Here is a 17,510-nt window from a genome sequence, read left to right as displayed (position 1 = left end):
CTGTGAGTTACTTATTCCCTCCAATAGTGCAGGCTATGAGGCAGATGCTCCAACCTGCCCTACATTCCCCGCCCTCCCCTTGCACATACAAATGCTTCCTTTTATTTTAATTTGCTCTTTCATCTTGAGCTGTCGCCCACTCGAACAACGCTCATTAAATCCACTCTTTTCCTCTGTCTTTTTGGAGAAATATTCCTTCACCTGCATCTCCTGTTTGTGAGGATGGAGCCACGCTTGTCAATCGTTCAGACAGATTGGAATCACAGTCCTTCAAGAGCACACAACTTATCCACTCCCAGCCATTTTTTGTTTTAATTTAAAGCACTCACTCTCTTTCTTTCTCTTTCTCCCCCTGCTAACAAAGGAGGCTTTCGCCTGTTATACTAGTATGCAGTGAAAGCAGGGCAGGAGACAACTCTCTGCTGCCAAGAAATTTTCTTCTGCATCTTATCTGCCCAAAGGGACTCTTATTCCATGGTTCAGGAGGAGCAGTAGTGGCTCCTTCCTACTGAGGTCTTCGAGGCTTATAGTGTTCTTCGCAGCTCTTCAGCTCCCAAGCAATAGAGCTGAAAGCGCTAACATACCAGGAACAGCCCTGTAGTTCCTAAAGAAGGGTGCAGTTTCCTCAGCCTTCTGCTCTTCTACTGGCTCTGTTACGTGCCTGAGCAGCTTCCTTATCCTTTTCCCAGCTTTCTGAAGATGTTCCACAAAGCTCCGCTCACAACCCATAGCCCCACCACTGCATCTGGATAGTAGCTCACATAAAATTCCCACCTCCTTTCCAGTGACTCTCAGACATCTTCTTTCAGATAGGCATCTCTCTGTTCGCATTCAACAAAGCTAAAGCATGGTTCCTAATCTTCTCACTCAAACCATCCCTCCTGTCTCCTTTCTCATCACAACGGACAATGCCACCAACTTTCTGTCAAGCATGACTGCAGCCTTGGCCTTCTGATCAATGCTGACTTCCCTCCAGATCTCATTTCCAGGCCAGATCTGAATCTAGTAACAGACATAAAGTACTAATGCTCACAGGTGACAACAATCCAACTGTTCTCCCACTCCTCCCCCTAAAGTTCCCCCTTCTCTTAAGCCACACACATAGTAAGACACATCGGGGTCCCCAACGTATCCAAAACCCCTTGATCGAATTCCTGCAGATATGACAAATGACATATCACCCCTACAAGATGCCAGCAGCCTGCTGCAAGGACAGCACATTTGAAAAGAATCATCAAATCATAGAACAGCCCATGTTGGAAGAGACCTCAAAAGACCATCTGATCTAACTTTTCATGGGAAAGGGAGCCTAGATAAGATTATCACATCTTAAAAACCTCCTGTGATGGGGACTATACCATGTCTCTGGGGAGGTTGTTCCCATGATTGATAGTTCTCAATGTAAAAAACCTCTTTCTTACATCAAGATGAAACCTCTCCCAAAAATGCCAGAAAAGAAGAAATGCCACAGAGACAGGGCACATCAAGCAAGAAGATAAGATTTAAGAAAGTACCCAGAAGCAAATGAATTTCCAAGACCATTTTGATACCAGGCATAAACACATCCCTGCCATGCACTGGTTGAAACCTGAGTAGGAAAGGGTGAATAGACCCACAGCAAACAGGCTCTATGTTGGTCACAGCCAGGCAAAGGGAGGCTCTGCCGAGGACTGCAGAGATGCCCAAAGGGCCCTGTCAGCTGTAAGCCTGCACAACTGAAGCAGCCCTGTGAGCAATAACCAGCTGCCAGAGCCTGAGGATATATAGGGACCTTCGGGAACACACATCACCTGTGCCTCATCTCAAATGCCTCTGATTCAGCTTCCAAAGCCTGGGGGCTTTGAGAAGTGTATGAAAGAAGGAGTGGTGGTGGGGAAATGTCTATGGGCAGGTTTATGTGACTATACAGAGAGCGGTTAGGGGATGTTTGGGGGTATATGTTCGGAAGAGGTGGGCTGTAAGCATCTGATTGGCAAGCAAAGCTGTGCCAGGGCTTGCGTACAGAGTTAAGGAGGAGGCATGGAGCAGTGCGTTTGTGTGCACAGCTTGTGTGGGGAATGGTAGGCAAAATCCTCCATCCACTGAGGGGCAAGTGAAGAACAGAATGAGGATAGGTATTTGTGTGTGTGCAGAGGCAGGGTGTGCAGGAGGAGCGGAGGGCTGCGTTGCAGGGTACATATCCGGCAGGACAGCCCTGCATGTGTATAAGTATATGCTACACTGACAAACCCTTCTACTCCAGCTCCAAAAATGGAGAGAGAGAGAGGCATACTCTTGTGAGTCCTATGTGGGATGCTTTTGTGTGTCTCCTCAGAAAGGGATGAGCTCAATTGTTTTTCCCCTGAGAATCTGGTTAAATTGGCCTGTCAGCATTGCACAATGCAGCAGCCTGTCACCAGGGCGGACAGAGGCACAGTACAATGAAAACACACAGAAGGCAAAGGCTGGTCCCAGCCAGATTCTGCCCAGTTATGTCCCTTCCTCAAGCTTTGGTCATAATTACATCAAGCAAGCACATTAAAGTTTTATTGAAGCACATCATTGCCTCAGAGTAATAGGACAGGGAAGTAGGAGTGAGCATCTGAGGTGGATATGGAAGTACATGTAGCCTGGCAGATGTGGGCAGCTCCGCCTGAATTCCCATTCTTTAATTCATACCAAGAAAGGGATATAATGAGGTTGCTACATTAGAAGAAAGATGCTAAAAAGGTAGTAAAGCCCTGCTGAAGATGTAAAGCTCGTAAACCAGTCGTGTGCCTTGATGGGATACCACAACACCAGCACACTTGGCAGGCCAGTCAATGCAAGAGGCACAGCTGTACAACAGTCCACACCACAGAGAACAAGGTACAGAGACGGAAGAGAAGTAGAGCTAGAATAACTTACAAAGATCTGGATGGGACCCTGGAGTTTGTATCCTTTGCAGCCTACTCTCAGAAAAAATGGACAGAGATCCAGAAGAGTTATTCGAAAGAGACAACTGCACAGTAAATTAAATCCACAACTGACTCTGCCAAGAGCATCACTGGCACCATGCTGGGGAAGGTGTTCCGTGCATCTCCTAATGACTGGTCATACAAACCCTGGAGCCCAGAGCTCTCTCCTCTCCAGAGAGGAAAGTCCTATGCTAAGCCAGACACATAATTTCCTGCTTCCTTCTTGTCAATCTGTCCTCTGAATATCAACCTCTCCTTTCTTCTCCTGCCCATATTTCCCTTACTTTTCATGTCTCTGCTCTGATCCATCTGGTCCTTCTACATTTTATTTGTTATCTGTCTCTTCCTCCTCTTCCTTCCGTGTTTTTTCCCTTGCCCCCAAGATCTTCTTGTTGGGCTGCCAGGTCCCCGGTTCAGTGGTGTAACTCAGCTGATTTACTCTCCTTAAAGCAGTGTCTGCTCTCACGTAAATCACCCTCCAAACCCAGCCTGTGAAATGGGCTTGTTCACTAAACTCTATGAATAGGAAAGTAGGCACAGCTGGCCTATTCATAATCAACATAAAAAATAGATTAGCACTTTACAGATTAAACATTATCGTTTCAACAGTTAACATAAATCAACTACACTTACAGGCCTAGCATTGCTGCTGCCACTGCAGGGTGACAAGCATTGCTAAGGGAAGAGCTGCCAGTCCGGGGTGCAATGGGAAACAGCTCGTTTGTCTTCCAACTTGAATGTAAGTTCTCCTCTGGCACCCCCAGGGTGTACTGCTAGAGGTTGTTACAAGGAGAAAAGTGGGCTAAGGAAAGAAAGGTAGGGGGTTAATTTTGATTAATTCATATGTATTTCTGAGCAATCCAGCAATTCGCTATACTAGAGCCAGAATCCAATTGTCCTACTTCCCTCCCTAGGGCTGATGCAGCTCAAAAACAGATGGAGGAACAGAGTCAGCCTCTGGAATAGGAACAGGACAGGGAGCCTCTAAACACTGGCTGGTATCTAGCTCCGTTTCCTATAGTTCAAAATCATCAGATTCCTGTGGATGAGGTAAAGCAGTTTGGTGGATTCTGTTTAATATAATCAGGGGCACCCATCTCAAAAAACACCTCATCATAACCCAGGCAGCCACCTCACCAAAGAAGGGCTATGGACTGAGATCCCCTTCAGCCATGCCCCGAGAACAGCAAAGCCAGGAGAGAGTAGCCCAGAGTCCGCTACTGGTCAGGCTGCACCTCCTCCTTCATTGCATAGGGGACACTAAGTCATTGGAGATGCTCAACCCAACCCACTGTCATCAGTATGCTATGGCTGTGTAGTCAACGGAGAGATAAAGCCACAGAACCAGTACAGTCCATACCATTCCTTTCTTCCCTGCTCACTCGCTGAGAACCAGTGTCTCAAATGTTCAGCTTGGAGCAGCTAACCTGCAATTCCTGAGCTGGTCCTGATGATTGCAAGGGATTGGCAAATGCCTTTGACAGGATACCCATTAAGAACCAGCCTCACAGCTCTTTCAAACAAAAAAAAACCAAAAAAAAAAAAGAAAAAGAAAAGAAAGAGGTTAGGTTATGGTCCAAAGGACAGAAGACAGCCTGGGACAGGAGGCATAGGCCTAGAGGTTTTCTTGGCAGCCAGGGCAAAGACACTAACAGTTCACAAAAGACAAAGCAGCAGAAGTTACATGCGGAGACTTCCTTAGTATAACCCCTCTTAACAAGCCCTGGTAATTTTAATTGCTACAGCCTCCTTCTAGCCTTTCTTGATAAATGGGAATAACAGTTAATAGACCTGAACCAATCAGTTACATCCAATAAGGTGTTTGGTGAAATTAGCTTTGTTCTCCACTCACAATTGATACCACCTCAGTTGCATTCATTATCTGGAATGAGCCAACTAATGTATACTTTCTCCTAATAATCTGAAATTTGGAAGGGTTGGTCCTGAACAGCCTCTTCCAAGAACATGCCAATTTGAGACGGAGTGGTTATATGAGCTTGTAAGGGAGAAACTCGTGGGTTTGCTTCAGCTGAGCTCTCCTGGCACAAGCAATAGGTCATATGAGTTTATTGCTTCAGTTCTCACAGACAGCTTCACAGGTTTGGCTCCGAACCATGCATCCTGTAAAACCAAAGCACTGCAAAGCTTACAGAAAATAAGTGCAAAATGTGCTTAATGTTCACAAACATAACTTGATTTCCAAAGGGAACATGAGAAAACCTCCTCTCTCTCAGGCTGGCCTGCCTACAAGGGACTGACATGTTTGGCTCACTAATGGTGGAAAGACCTTTGAAACCCTTTAGATCCCAATTTTTGCTTCAATTCTCAGAACACAAAAGCATGTTGAGTGTGAGGCTTCCCATGAGGAGAATTTCCAATGTTCTCACCCAAAGCTTTTTCACAGGGAGGAAAACCTGCAGGCAGGGTTGAAGTGCTTTCTACAGCTCAGCATCCTTCCATGGAATCAGGAGCTGTCTCTCAGACAGATCCCAAAAGTGCCATAAAACAGAGCTTATTAGATCATTGTACCTCTTAAAAAAAAGAAAAAAATCATAAAACTATGTGTCTATTCTGTGTGTTAGGAAAATGCGGATATGTCAAGGTCAGGACCTATAACTCCTTATTTCATCTTAGGTCATTTGTTTCATCTACAAATAACCTATTGCCAAAAGTGGCCAGACTCACTGCGTCATGTTTTCACGTTCTTGGTGGGTCAAGAGCCAAGTAACTGGGCAGATGTAAAATTCTGAAAAAAAACAGGAGATGCTCACCAGGATATTATATCAAGTAGGATATTAAAAGATCAGTGGGCAAGCAGATGACAGGATTCCCTGCTCCCTCAGAGAAATATCAGGCGTACCAAACCCAGCCTGTGTCTAGATCAGAACATCAAGTAAGAATATTTCTGAGTGTATCAGCAGCAGGCTTTGAAACAGAAGCCAGTTCCTCCACATGGCAGCTCAGTGTTTCTGCACCTGCCCAGATCCCGTTGTGTCATAAATGCATACAGATTGCTGAGCAAATGAGACACACACCGTGTCTGGAAAAAAAATAAAAATCTCCAAGTGTCCATATGCAAGAAGGCTACATAAGGACTATTAATCCCAGTTACAGATAGAGATTTCCAGTGATTGTTTGGAACTGGAAGGGTTACCCATGTGCTGAGAGGTGGTATCTGCCAATGGCTAGAGCTGCTGTGCAGCACATCCACCACCTCCATAGGACGCGGACACTGAACACAGCCCGACACAGCTGTGGTGTGCATTGCCAGCCAAGATTTATTTGTATCAGAGCAACACTTCAGGTGTCATCAAAACTCTGAGAAAACTGTACTGAACAGAGTTTACCATCTGCACACAAGACACTGTGAGCCAACAAATTTCATGCAGATATGTCATATGTTAACCCCCAGGCACCTAAAGAATTTGTAAATTAAAGAAAAAAAAATGTCACTAAGCATGCAGATCGAACTACTCCTTACCAGGCCATTCCCCATTGCATTTTCTGATTTCAAATCTTTCACTTCTTTGCAGAAGGGCCTCCAAAAAATCCTTCCGAAAATCCACTGTCCAACCTCCTGTATTGTAAATCTTATTAACCTGAAGGAAGCCAGAGGCGATTATCCTCTAATCTACCCACAAAACCTTCCCTCTCTTGGGCAATGGGGCTTAGAGCACCCAGGAAGAGGCTGCCATGAGCAAGACTCAGCCAGATAGTCTCCCAGGAACTGTGAGCAGAGAGAAAATCCACAGAAGGAGGGAGTACCCTGTCCCAAAGCTACCTCAGCAGTAACACTGGGTTGTCCTTGGCATGACATTAAGGGTCAGTAATACTGGAGCTTGCAAATGGAGTGAGCACGGACACAAGTGACAACGCAAGGTGGACCACTTGAGCCACACAAAGCTCCCTGTTTGCTTTCCCCATCTGCCCTTGGCAGTGGAGCAGCGGTTCTGGGCAACTCCTGCCCACACGAGGGCTTGGCGTGGAGGCAGCCACACTGAGATCTGCCAGCGACTGGGGCCTCTTACCAGACACAGGGCAGGGAGAGCACGGGGGAGGCTGCAGCAGCAGCGGGACCTGCACAGGCAGCTGCTCCTGCCTTTCAGTTGAGTAATGCGGGCCCATTTGTTCTGGGTGACATTAATGCTATTTGCCATCCATCTCAGACTCTTTAAATTACCTTTTTATGGCCAAAATCCTTTTCATAATTGATAAAAATCTCTTTTTTATATCCCGAGTTATTGAAAAAAATGTGAAGTTTTTTTATTCCTCATTATATTTTTAATACAAATGTGTTTTTTATTGACGGCTGCTTGGAAGCCCTGACGGGCCTACTGAGAGAGGCTCAGAGGGATGGGAGAAGGGCCAAATCCTGCCATCCTGCTTCCCAGTCCCTCACACCGCCAGAGTAATGCGAGTAACACCACAGCCCAGCCTCCACTCAGGTGGGTAACGTCATGCCAGAAGAGGAGATTTCCTGTGACGGACATAACACCCATAGCAGGCAGAAGAGGCTCTTGCTGACCTAAATCTAGTTTCCCCATGTCTGTTAGTGATTTACACGAGGGCCAACTTCACAGAGCAACCCAGCACAGCATTGCTGGAGCAGGGTACTTATGGACAGAACCAGGGTCACAAGCTATGGGAGACCCGGGTGTTCAACAGAGCCATTCAGCAACAGTGCCACGGCCCCAGGCAACCACGAGAGCAACCATGCACTCACTGACTGTGCCACACATCAGTGCTTTTGGGCAGAACACTCGACCAGAAGGCTGTATGCCACCAGAGGAAGCAGGCATGTGTCCTGGCATCCTGGGTGGGTTAGACAAGACTGCCAGCCTGGGAAGAGGCTTTCTGGGGCCTTAACAGGATCTGCAGCATCATGACCTGAAGACCTTGTGATCTAGCAGGGTAAATGAACCTTCTCCAGGGCAACATATGGTGCCAGCTACAGACAGTGGCTCATATTCCCTCGGGAACAACTTGGATGCTGTAGGACACGTAGTGTAATACCCAACAGCTTATTGAAGCCCTAGCTGCTCTCCCACAGGGCTGAACACTGCTTCAATAGTTCTGCAAATCAGAAGTAAGCATATGTCTTGCCAGAGCTTAAAATGCTAATCAAGAGTTCCAGAAGGAAGGAAATCAGTTTGTCCTTCTCCCTTTCACTGGCACAGCAAAGACTGCCATGCCGTAACGAGAGTAAGTACAGAAATAGGAGTAAAAAGAGGAGTCTTCTATTCCGTCTGTCTTTTCTCAGACTCCAACAGTTTGAGGGCAGGGAAGTCTCTTGCTGTGGGGATCAGCACCTTGCTGCACTCTCATTTGAAATCTTTCCCATGGCAGGTTCACATGGGCATATGATTCCTCCCTGTCAAATGGCCGTATGGCATTGCTGCCCATCATTGCAGTGACCGTGCTCCTAGGTGTATATGGGTACATTTCAACAATGGATGAATAAAGCTCATCTACCCAACCTAGAAAACACTTTGGGAACATCTGGAGCAATTTAAGGAAGAGGGACAAAGGGCAGCATCCTTCTTTGTCCCTGCAGCAAAACTGTGGCTATGACTTCTCAGATGAGGAGTATCTGTTCCTTACCGCACAGCATTGGTGCCATGCCAGGTAAAAGGGTAGGAATCCAAGGAGAGCAAAGCCCTTTAACAGAAGGCTGGGTCCCCCAAGCATCACTATCTGTAAAAATGCATCCTGCTTCACAAACCACAGCACAGGAGGTTCCTCTACCACACGTGTTTTGCTTACAAATCACAGTCAACTCGCTGACGTATCCTGCCCTGCTCAATCAGCAAGCTCCATTATTGCATGGCTGCAGGAGGCTTCTTGCAAATGGCAAAATAGTCCTTGAACAACAGGTAAAAGCCGCAATTAACTGTGGATGAAAAGGATGGTCTCCTTGGAGGTGCTGGCTAATCAAGCAATTAGAAACTACTTCCCATTACCTGCACTCCCACAAAGCAGAACTGGACTGACATCCTTCCAAATGACTGTCTTTCGATCAATTTAAGCCCTTCGTACAATTTGGCTTCAGCAGAGACAAGCCTCGACCTCTGGGCTCTCCCCAGACCTTTCTCCCAGCTTTGAACAAAGCAAGCACTGGAAGCAACACATTCAATCACTGGTGTATTCTCCCTATGGAGTCTGGTTTGCCTCTCAGCCTTCCTGGAGCGCAGCAAACTCGCCAGCAATGGTATAAGGTGTGCGCAGGTGTGGATATCTGGGGTCCAAGCAGAGAGCTGGTCAGGATTTCTTGGGATTCCTCAACTAATAGCATCTGAGACTGCTTAGCTTCAGCAATTTCCTCTCATCTCTGTGGCAGCTTCAACAACCGTTAGCAAGAGGCCAGATATGTGAGAATAAGTCAAGAGGCAAGGAGGAAGGAGACCCTCACTCCCACGGCAAGCGAGGCTGGCCCTGGTGCCCTACGCCAGCCCCTTGCCCCCCAGGCAAAGATGCAGCCTGGACAGAGAGTAACCATGGCAAAGACCCTATCTGAGACCATGCTGGCCTCACGGGGATGCTAACATTATCCTTGCCCTAACTTGCAGGTGCACAACCTCAGACCAGCCATAGAAGCAGGGACTAGAGGACCAGCCTGACACGAACCTGCCAGAAAGGAGCACAGGTGGAGGAACTGGGATATTTCTGAAGAGACAGTGGTGAGATTGGTGGGGAGGGAACATCTCCCACCAAGCAAAATTACCTCCAATGTGAGTAAAAGCCTGGATAGAGTACTGAGTACACAAACAGACCGAGGGGGGAGAATAAGGAGTCTTGGGGAAAAGGTCAGAAAGTTGATTACAAAATGCCAGTGAGTAAGGATGGGCTGGAAGCTGATGAGTAATGGGCTCTGGAAAGTGACATCTTGCTGTACACAGGAGAGGGATTACAGTGGGGCTGAGTAGGTAGAGCTATGCTGTGGCCTACTGGGATGTGCAGATCAGATGGGTGACCGCAAACCAGGAGGTATTTTAGGACTAGAAAGAGGTAAAAGCATGTGTTGGCATAGATAGGAGTACACAGTGAAGTCAGGAGATGTCACAGTATCTAAACTCATTATCATTGCACAGTGGCAGAGAAGCGAGACCCACAGAGCCATATTAGGACTGCACTGGACAGTACTGGAGCCATACAACAGAAAGACACCAAGGATATTTGGAAGAGCAGGGTTGTAAAAGCTGCCAAGTCATTCTGCAGCCACCCAGTCCTATGAGGAGGGATGCTGTGGAATGGCCTTGATCAGAGCAGAGCAAAGCAGATGTACTTTTGAAAGGGGAGAGTTTCACAATAACCCGATCACTATTAGCAATGAGCGATAAGCTCCTCTGAGCACCTTGTCCATGGAAATCACACACAGAAAGACCTACAAGAAGCCTTTGTGACAGGCACCAAAGGGCTGTCAGGTGGAACTGGCTTGGCCAAACTCGGATGTGCCCTGGGTTCTGCACCTCTGCTCTGGGACCAAACTGGCATCACCTCCCCAGTATCCCTATATCCTAAGGCCACAAGCCAGTCTTTTCCAACAGACCTGCCAGAGGGAGGAAATGCCCCTAATCCCAGTGCTGGCAAAACATTCCTTCCATCATGTCTAGTTTCTAAGCACAATGATTTTGCACTTTTAAGGTGCAGCCACTCCAAAAGATTCATCTTCCAGAGCCTCTCATCAGTCTTTCTCCCTAGATGTCTAGTGTCCAAATTTTACCAGAAGTTGCCTGGCTCTGGTCTGCATGCACCTTGTTGAGTTAGAAAGCTTAGCTGAACCAGCTATCTTTCGCTGTGTCATTAATAGCCCTGCAGAGAAAATGACAATTGTGGGGTAGGGAACATATTCATTTTGCATTCATTTTCCACGCCTGACACTTTTCACTTTCAGAACCTTGTTCAAGTAAGGAAAATGTGAACAGAGGTAGGAGAGACTCTTTCATTCATATCTCATCACCCATCCTTACGCATACAGCTTTTCCCAACTGATCCAAGGAATCCATCCAGAACAAGGCCTTCCTGTGGTATCTCCACTGTCTCCCCAAAATACTTACTCTGTGATCTTGCTGGTGAGCATTTCCAGGAGTCATTGTAAAGATTTCTTTGTGCAGCCTCTCCCACTGCTACTATTCATGTTGTCTTGAGAATCCCACCCCCATCCCAACCTCTTACATACAACACTCAAGAGAATGGTCACCTCCCACCATCACTTAGCCAGACCACTACGGCTGAGATTAGAAAGCCAGCATCTGCTCACTACTGATTATTTTTATCCCAATGATCCCTGATAGGTACACAGATTCACCCCAGCCTTGAAACAGGGTTTGACAGGGCAACCCACCAGTCAGCATATATGATACTTCTCCTTCTGCATCAGATCATCACACATGCTATTTGCCTTTAAATCAGCACATTAGCCCATGCAGCAGAGCTACATGCTGCAGTTCCCAGTCTCCAGCCACGATGCTGGCCTAGAAGGGGAGTTCCCCCATCAGCAGGGTGTCACGCAAGTCTGTGTGGTGACAACAGAACCGTGTTGAACTGCTGTAAACCCACCTCACAAGCTTTCTGCCTTTGCTCAAAGATCAGACCCGTTGGCATGCTCTCCATTTACACCAGTTTTCCCACAAACCCACTCCATTTGTCAACGATCCAAGCCACTGATAAGATTTGCAGGAGTAGGTCACATCAGAAGACAGACTATTTCTAACTGACTAAAGATACAATGCTTTTATACACAAAATTGGCTTTTTTTGATCTTCATGGCCTTTTGCAATCTCTTGCCTAATTTGTCAGCTTGTCTCATTCCTCCCTAGGTATCTCTGTATTTCCAGTTGCTATTTCCCCCATTTGTTCTGCACTGATCCAAACTGTATATAATTACTTCTTGCTCACACTTGAGATTCATCTGAGAAGCCTGCTCTTGCACCTGATGGGACAACTGGAAGTCTTACCACTGAATTTAGGAGCAGCAGGGTTAGGCCTAGGCCCCCTGGGAAGGTTCTCTCACTGTCATTTTCTCTTCTATTTGAATTCATTTGCAAGTTCCCAGGTGTGATGATGGCCCCAAGGGGGAAGGTTTCAGGATTGCCCTTTGCACTCCCCTCTGCTCTGACACTCCACCTTGCCATTCTGCCATCTATATTTCAGCTTAAGTATATTGTATTTAGAATGTACTGAGGATGTAGATACACTGGAATTAAATTTGTTCCTGAAGTAACCCTATTAAATCCTCTGGGCATCAGCAATGACAACTTTGGTGCATTAGGTTCCCCAAAACCTTTTTGTTTTTAAATACCTTGATTGGGTACTTTGTAACTAGTGGAAATAGGCATTTACCTCGGCTTTTAATACTGCCCGGTTTCACTAGCTCCTTTATATTTATACATGTCATTCTCTTCTTTTCTCTCTTTTATCACTGCTTTTCTCTCATTAGCATTTCCCCTCTATCCCTTTCTTCCCATTTCTACCTTTTTTTTCCTCCCTCTCTGTCTCTTTAAATATTGCCCAGCACTACCCATGTGGGTGAAGTGAATGCTAAGAGGAAGGCTGCTGTGGAGACTGGATTCGAGCTGCCTCACTGGAAATCAATGAGGCATGGAGGGCTCGTCTAGTTCCCAAAAAGCTCAAAGAAACCAGGGCATATCAGTGGCAGCTGAACACACGCTTGAGAGAAAAGAGCCCACCTTCGAGCATCTGCCTCAGTTCCTGAGAGACGCCACACAAACTGAGCCAGAGGTGGCTGCTGTAGTAATTTAATGGGAGCTAACCTCGGGGTGGCTTTCCACAGCTCCTGAGGAGGGGAGATTGCCGGATAGAGGCCCATGGAGCAGCAGGGGTCTGCAGGGAGCAGCCAGCCTGTCCTGCTCCATCTATCCACTGAGCTATGAAACACAGCTCGTACCAGCCATGCTACAAGGATGCAGTGCTGAGAGAGGGAGCATCTTGCAGGTCAGGGGCTGACATTAACCCTGCTGTTAAACTGCAGGGAAATATTAATTGTCATTCCTGACTAGACAATACCTAGACCCTTAAACTACACACAGGCAGACCCACCCCATCCAAATCTGTCCATAATATACTCACTAGGTGCAAATATTTCACTTACACCCTCATGTTCCCCCCATACATCCACCACACAGCCAGACAGCCCAGAACAACCTAAAACAGCCCCACAAAACACTATATATGAGCAACAAGACACGTACACACTGCTTCCCTTCTTCAACCTCCCATCTTCCTCCCTCTCACATGCACCTTCTCTACCATTGCCTTTGCACACTGCTGCCTCCTGCCTCCCTCTCACCATGTCAGTTGTGATCCCTGAAATGCCTTTCCTCAACCTGGGCTGGAGTGTGAGGGGACCTTTTCTTATAAGGGGCAAGATGCAAAGTAGCAGAACACCCTCTCTAAATACTACAGTTGTTTCCCTTATATCTAATGAACACAGGCACTTACCTCTGATCTCAGTGCTGTGGGCTGCTGAGGGTTAATGGTGACACAGACTCCTGGGCTACTGTGTTACTTGACTGCAAGCACCAAAAGTGATTTACGCTATTATTTTCTTTGGGGGTTAATTAGGGGCTCAAGAAAGTAAAGGGCTGTCAGTGCTAGCTGGAATTGGTCTGGTGCAGCCAGAGGAGAGCGGTCGTCCCTCACAGAAGTCTGCTAATATATCTTTGTCCTGAACATCAATACCTCCAGCTCCCACTCCTCAGTGTGGCAGACAGCCCTCCATCCTGACCTCCAGCAACCCTGTTAGTCTTCGCACAACCTCAGGGGCACGCTGCTCTGCTGAGTCCTGCTATTTCCACCCGGCAGCTTTCACACCCTTAATCCTCTGTTATCTTCTCCTTTCCTAAGCTTGCCAATAATGCCCATCAATGGACAGGGAAAATTCACAGAATCACAGAACGGTCAGGGTTGGAAGGGACCTGTGGAGATCATCTAGTCCAACGCCCAATTCGCATGGCATTCTCCCAGGGGCAAGGAGGACATACCTCCCCTTGGTATCTCTTGCAACTGAGAACCACCAGGGACCTCCTTGCTCCTGTTTTCTTTCCTCTGGCTGCCCAGGGCTTACTGATGCCCGAGAAGCCAATACAGGCTACGGCTGCCCCTACCTCCTTGCCCAGATCCTCACGGATAACTTGCTCAATCTCCTGTCTGGTGCTCTGTGGGGCCTGGCTGTGCAGCACTTTGAGGGTGCGGGTGTACTCTTCAGGCAGCAGGTAGTCAAGCGCTCCCAGGTGCTGTCCCACCTTGATGAAGGTGCCTCGGTTAGCACAGCACAGCTCCCGGAGGCGCTCAGCAGAGCGCAGGTGCACCTGTGAAGAGATCAGAACATCAGCCAAGCACTTTTGCTGTCTGTTACATGCACACACCCACAAATATACCTTTTATTTGTCGAGCATTTAAACAGACCAGGGATTTCCTTTCTTGATTTTGGGCATCATAATCTAGTGTGTCAGCTAAGTATTAGGACTCTGGCCTGATTTAGAGGGGCTGAACAAGACCAGGACAAGACACTCCAGAGTATCTTGGGGGCTTCAACACTTTTTTGCACAGGTACCATGATCAGTGACAGCACATTAGTTTTTGGCTCTGTCCAGGGCTACATCCTTGCACAGAATAAGGTGTCAAGCCATAGGGCAGCATTGGTTTGTCACTGTGATTCACCGCTACAATGCACAGTTTGGGAACCCCTTGTCAAAAGACCAAAGTTAGGACCACAACCATGTATGTTAGACTCTTAGTGTGAGTGTGATGAACTAAAGTGAGAAGAAAACCACAGATATCATCCCAGAAACTTCCAGGAACTTGGAAGAAGAATCTGTTAAAAATCAAAACTACAGATGTGTAATTGGCAATGAGGAGGACAGTATGTAGGCAGCCCTTCATCCTCCTCAGCTCACTCTGCCACACCACAAGGGAAAACTACATTCCTCTAGCCCTGCCACGTCTTGGTCTTACTGCTTACATTGCCAACAAAGTCTGCAGTGACAGTGGTTTTAGAAACCAAGACGACTTGCCAGCTTTGCTGGCCAAAATGCAGCCATCAAATGACAAAAACCATCACCAATCACTTGCCTGGTTTGGATTTCAGCTCCTGAGGTTCATTCTGCCTCTCAAGAACAGACCAGCCACCACATCCTTCAGTGACAATGATTTATTCCGCCTTTATTACTCTCACTAGAAAAGCCTCCTGTCAAATACACAGCTATGCTCAATATTCTTTAATAAACTTCAGATAAGTTTACCCTAATACATTAATAAAATCTAAGCAAATCAATGACAAAAAAAATAACTCTGCACCTATCTCCTGTTAATGCCTGACACCTATCTGCATTGAGGCTCCTAATTCCTCTGACTTCTGTGTCAGAAGTCACTGAAGGTCAAATCCTGTGTCTGCAGACCTCATCTACCCAAGATCCTGTGGTGAGGGACTCCACCAAAAGCCTTGAAGTATGTGGCAGAAAGGAGCAACACCCCAAACATGCAAGAACACCGCACACACACCCACACACACCCCCCATTTAGTGGCTATCTTTGCCCTCCGCGCAAAGTAGCGCTGTGTGACATCATAGGACAGAGCGAGTGTCTCGCATCTGGGAATGCATCCAGGGACAGACTGGGTGCTGAGCTGCAAGTGCATGAAACACAGGCCTACGGGGGTGTGAGGAGAAGGCCTGATGTGCAAACATTGATGCCCACATACACACACACACTTTCCTGGGTGGGGGCACACAGGCAAGCGTAACTCACGCTAGGAAAGTGAGCTTCCCCCCAGCATATTGCCTGCCCAAAGGCACTCGCAAATACATAGGCAGAAAATAACATCCACGAGCATGCCTGAGTTCTCCCACATTACTGTACTGCATTTTGCATACCAGCTTTAAAGCTCCTGCTGTAACAAGCAAGCCTCTGCCCTGGCTGTTTCCCTGCTCTCCTCCCCTTTGTGCGGAGGGGGCAAAAGCAAGCCAAAAGGGGACAAGGAAAGGAAGCTGTGAAAGAGGATGAGAGAGCAAGAAAAGCAGGGAGGGAGTAATGGGATGAAAGAGAAAGGCAGTGGGAGGGAGGGAGCCAGAGCAGCTGGGTAGTTTGTCACAGCACCGGGAGTGCAGCCCATTACAGGGAAACAGCTTTTATGCAGCTCCAATAATCGCCCTCTGCCCGCTGCCTCCAGCCATGGAGGAAACCCCCTGCCAGCAGCGAAAGGGAAGGGAAGCAGTGAAGGGGAAGGGGAGCAGTGGCCAGCCGCCCCCCCCCCAAGGCATCAGGCAGCCACAGCCCAGGGCACAGGCGGAAAACAGTGGCAAGACTCCTTGCAGATGTGCTCCAAAAACCCCAGCACTAAGCACGAGCCAGCACAGGGCCCTGCAACCTCCCACAAGCACAGCGGCAGCCCACCAAATGACTCCAGGGTGCAGTATGGCTCAGGGCAGAGCTGCAGCAACCCTGGGGCTGTAGCACAGCACTGGACATGAGGCCAAGCAGCCAGTGCAGGGTAGAGGTGCTGGCTCCAGTGTACCTCCCCACTCCATAAAGATTGCCAAGGGAGATGGAAAAAACAGGGTGGAAAACTCATGTAGCTGAAAATGCAACTGGTTGTAGCCACACTTGGATGCAGGGTGTATCTTCATGTCAGTCACTGCTGAGGAGGCAGAAATAGCCCTCTAGCACAAGGAGAGAGGAAATTTTGGCTCTCCCAAACTTACCCACCCTGTAGAGAACCCAGTTGGCCTCATGGACACAGATGTCCCGGCCAAGAGAGACATGATCCAGGAACAAAACAGAACAAAAAAACCCTGTGCACAGCATCCTCTACCACGCTCTCACAACTGGCTTGGCTAAAACTCCTAAGAGACAGCTGCCTTGGCTGGCTGTCCAGACCAGGGAATGGCAGCTCCTGCCCCTGCTGGAGAGACAGCAGATGACCAGGCAACTTGTCTCAGAAGAAGGAAATCTATCTGTAGCCCCACATTTTACAAAACTCCAGTCCACATTAGAGGCAGAAGTACAGTGAGAATGAAGCGGGACTGTGAATGTAGTCTTTTCTTATCAAGCAGGTCAGGACTTTTAGAAGAAAAATGTTCATAACGCTATCTATTAATTGCCTGGATCTCCCCAAGCTAGGTCACAGTCCAGATGCAGCACTTGTTTCTCTGATAGATGACCTCCTCCGAATCACAGGCAAAGTAAGAATGCCACATTTCTACTACTGTGTCTGATACTGCTGACCCACGTTTCTGTCCTACCTTGAATAAACTGCAGGGTAAATGGAAACCCCCAGAATGGCTCAGAGCTTTTCTCCAAGAAATCTCACAAGATACCACTCTTTGTTGCACAAGCAATACCTTGAAGACGCTTCTTATCAGGGAAGAGAGCTTGGAACAACAGCTAGTTAGACACGGACTTGCTTGTATGCATCATGCCTGGGAGCACACTGCAGAGAAAGGAAGCATTTCATGTACCAAGGATTACCAAGAATAAGCCTCCCTCGGGAAGCACTTCAGATCACAAATGCTGTCTGAGTGTGTATATGGTTCTTTCCTCAGCCCACATGAGCATCTC

At 47.6% G+C, this 17,510-nt stretch overlaps 1 protein-coding gene across 2 annotated transcripts in view; it reads right to left on the bottom strand.

The window, feature by feature from the left end:
* The window catches only part of ADCK1 (aarF domain containing kinase 1), a 77,521-nt gene that overhangs the window by 35,180 nt on the left and 24,831 nt on the right, over positions 1–17,510 (bottom strand). Inside the window, exon 3 of one of the 2 annotated variants that reach the window (XM_009886995.1) lies at positions 14,060–14,263. The exons of the other annotated variant lie outside the window; for it this stretch is intronic. Coding sequence (XP_009885297.1) covers positions 14,060–14,263 — 204 coding nt within the window. The remainder of the gene's footprint in view (positions 1–14,059; positions 14,264–17,510) is intronic. 2 annotated transcript variants of the gene reach the window in all.

Source organism: Charadrius vociferus, unplaced genomic scaffold, assembly GCF_000708025.1.
Source record: "Charadrius vociferus isolate BGI_N301 unplaced genomic scaffold, ASM70802v2 scaffold14, whole genome shotgun sequence".
NCBI lineage: Eukaryota > Metazoa > Chordata > Aves > Charadriiformes > Charadriidae > Charadrius > Charadrius vociferus.
The sequence above is the reverse complement of the archived record's forward strand: the minus strand, read 5'-3'. Positions and strand labels throughout refer to the sequence as shown.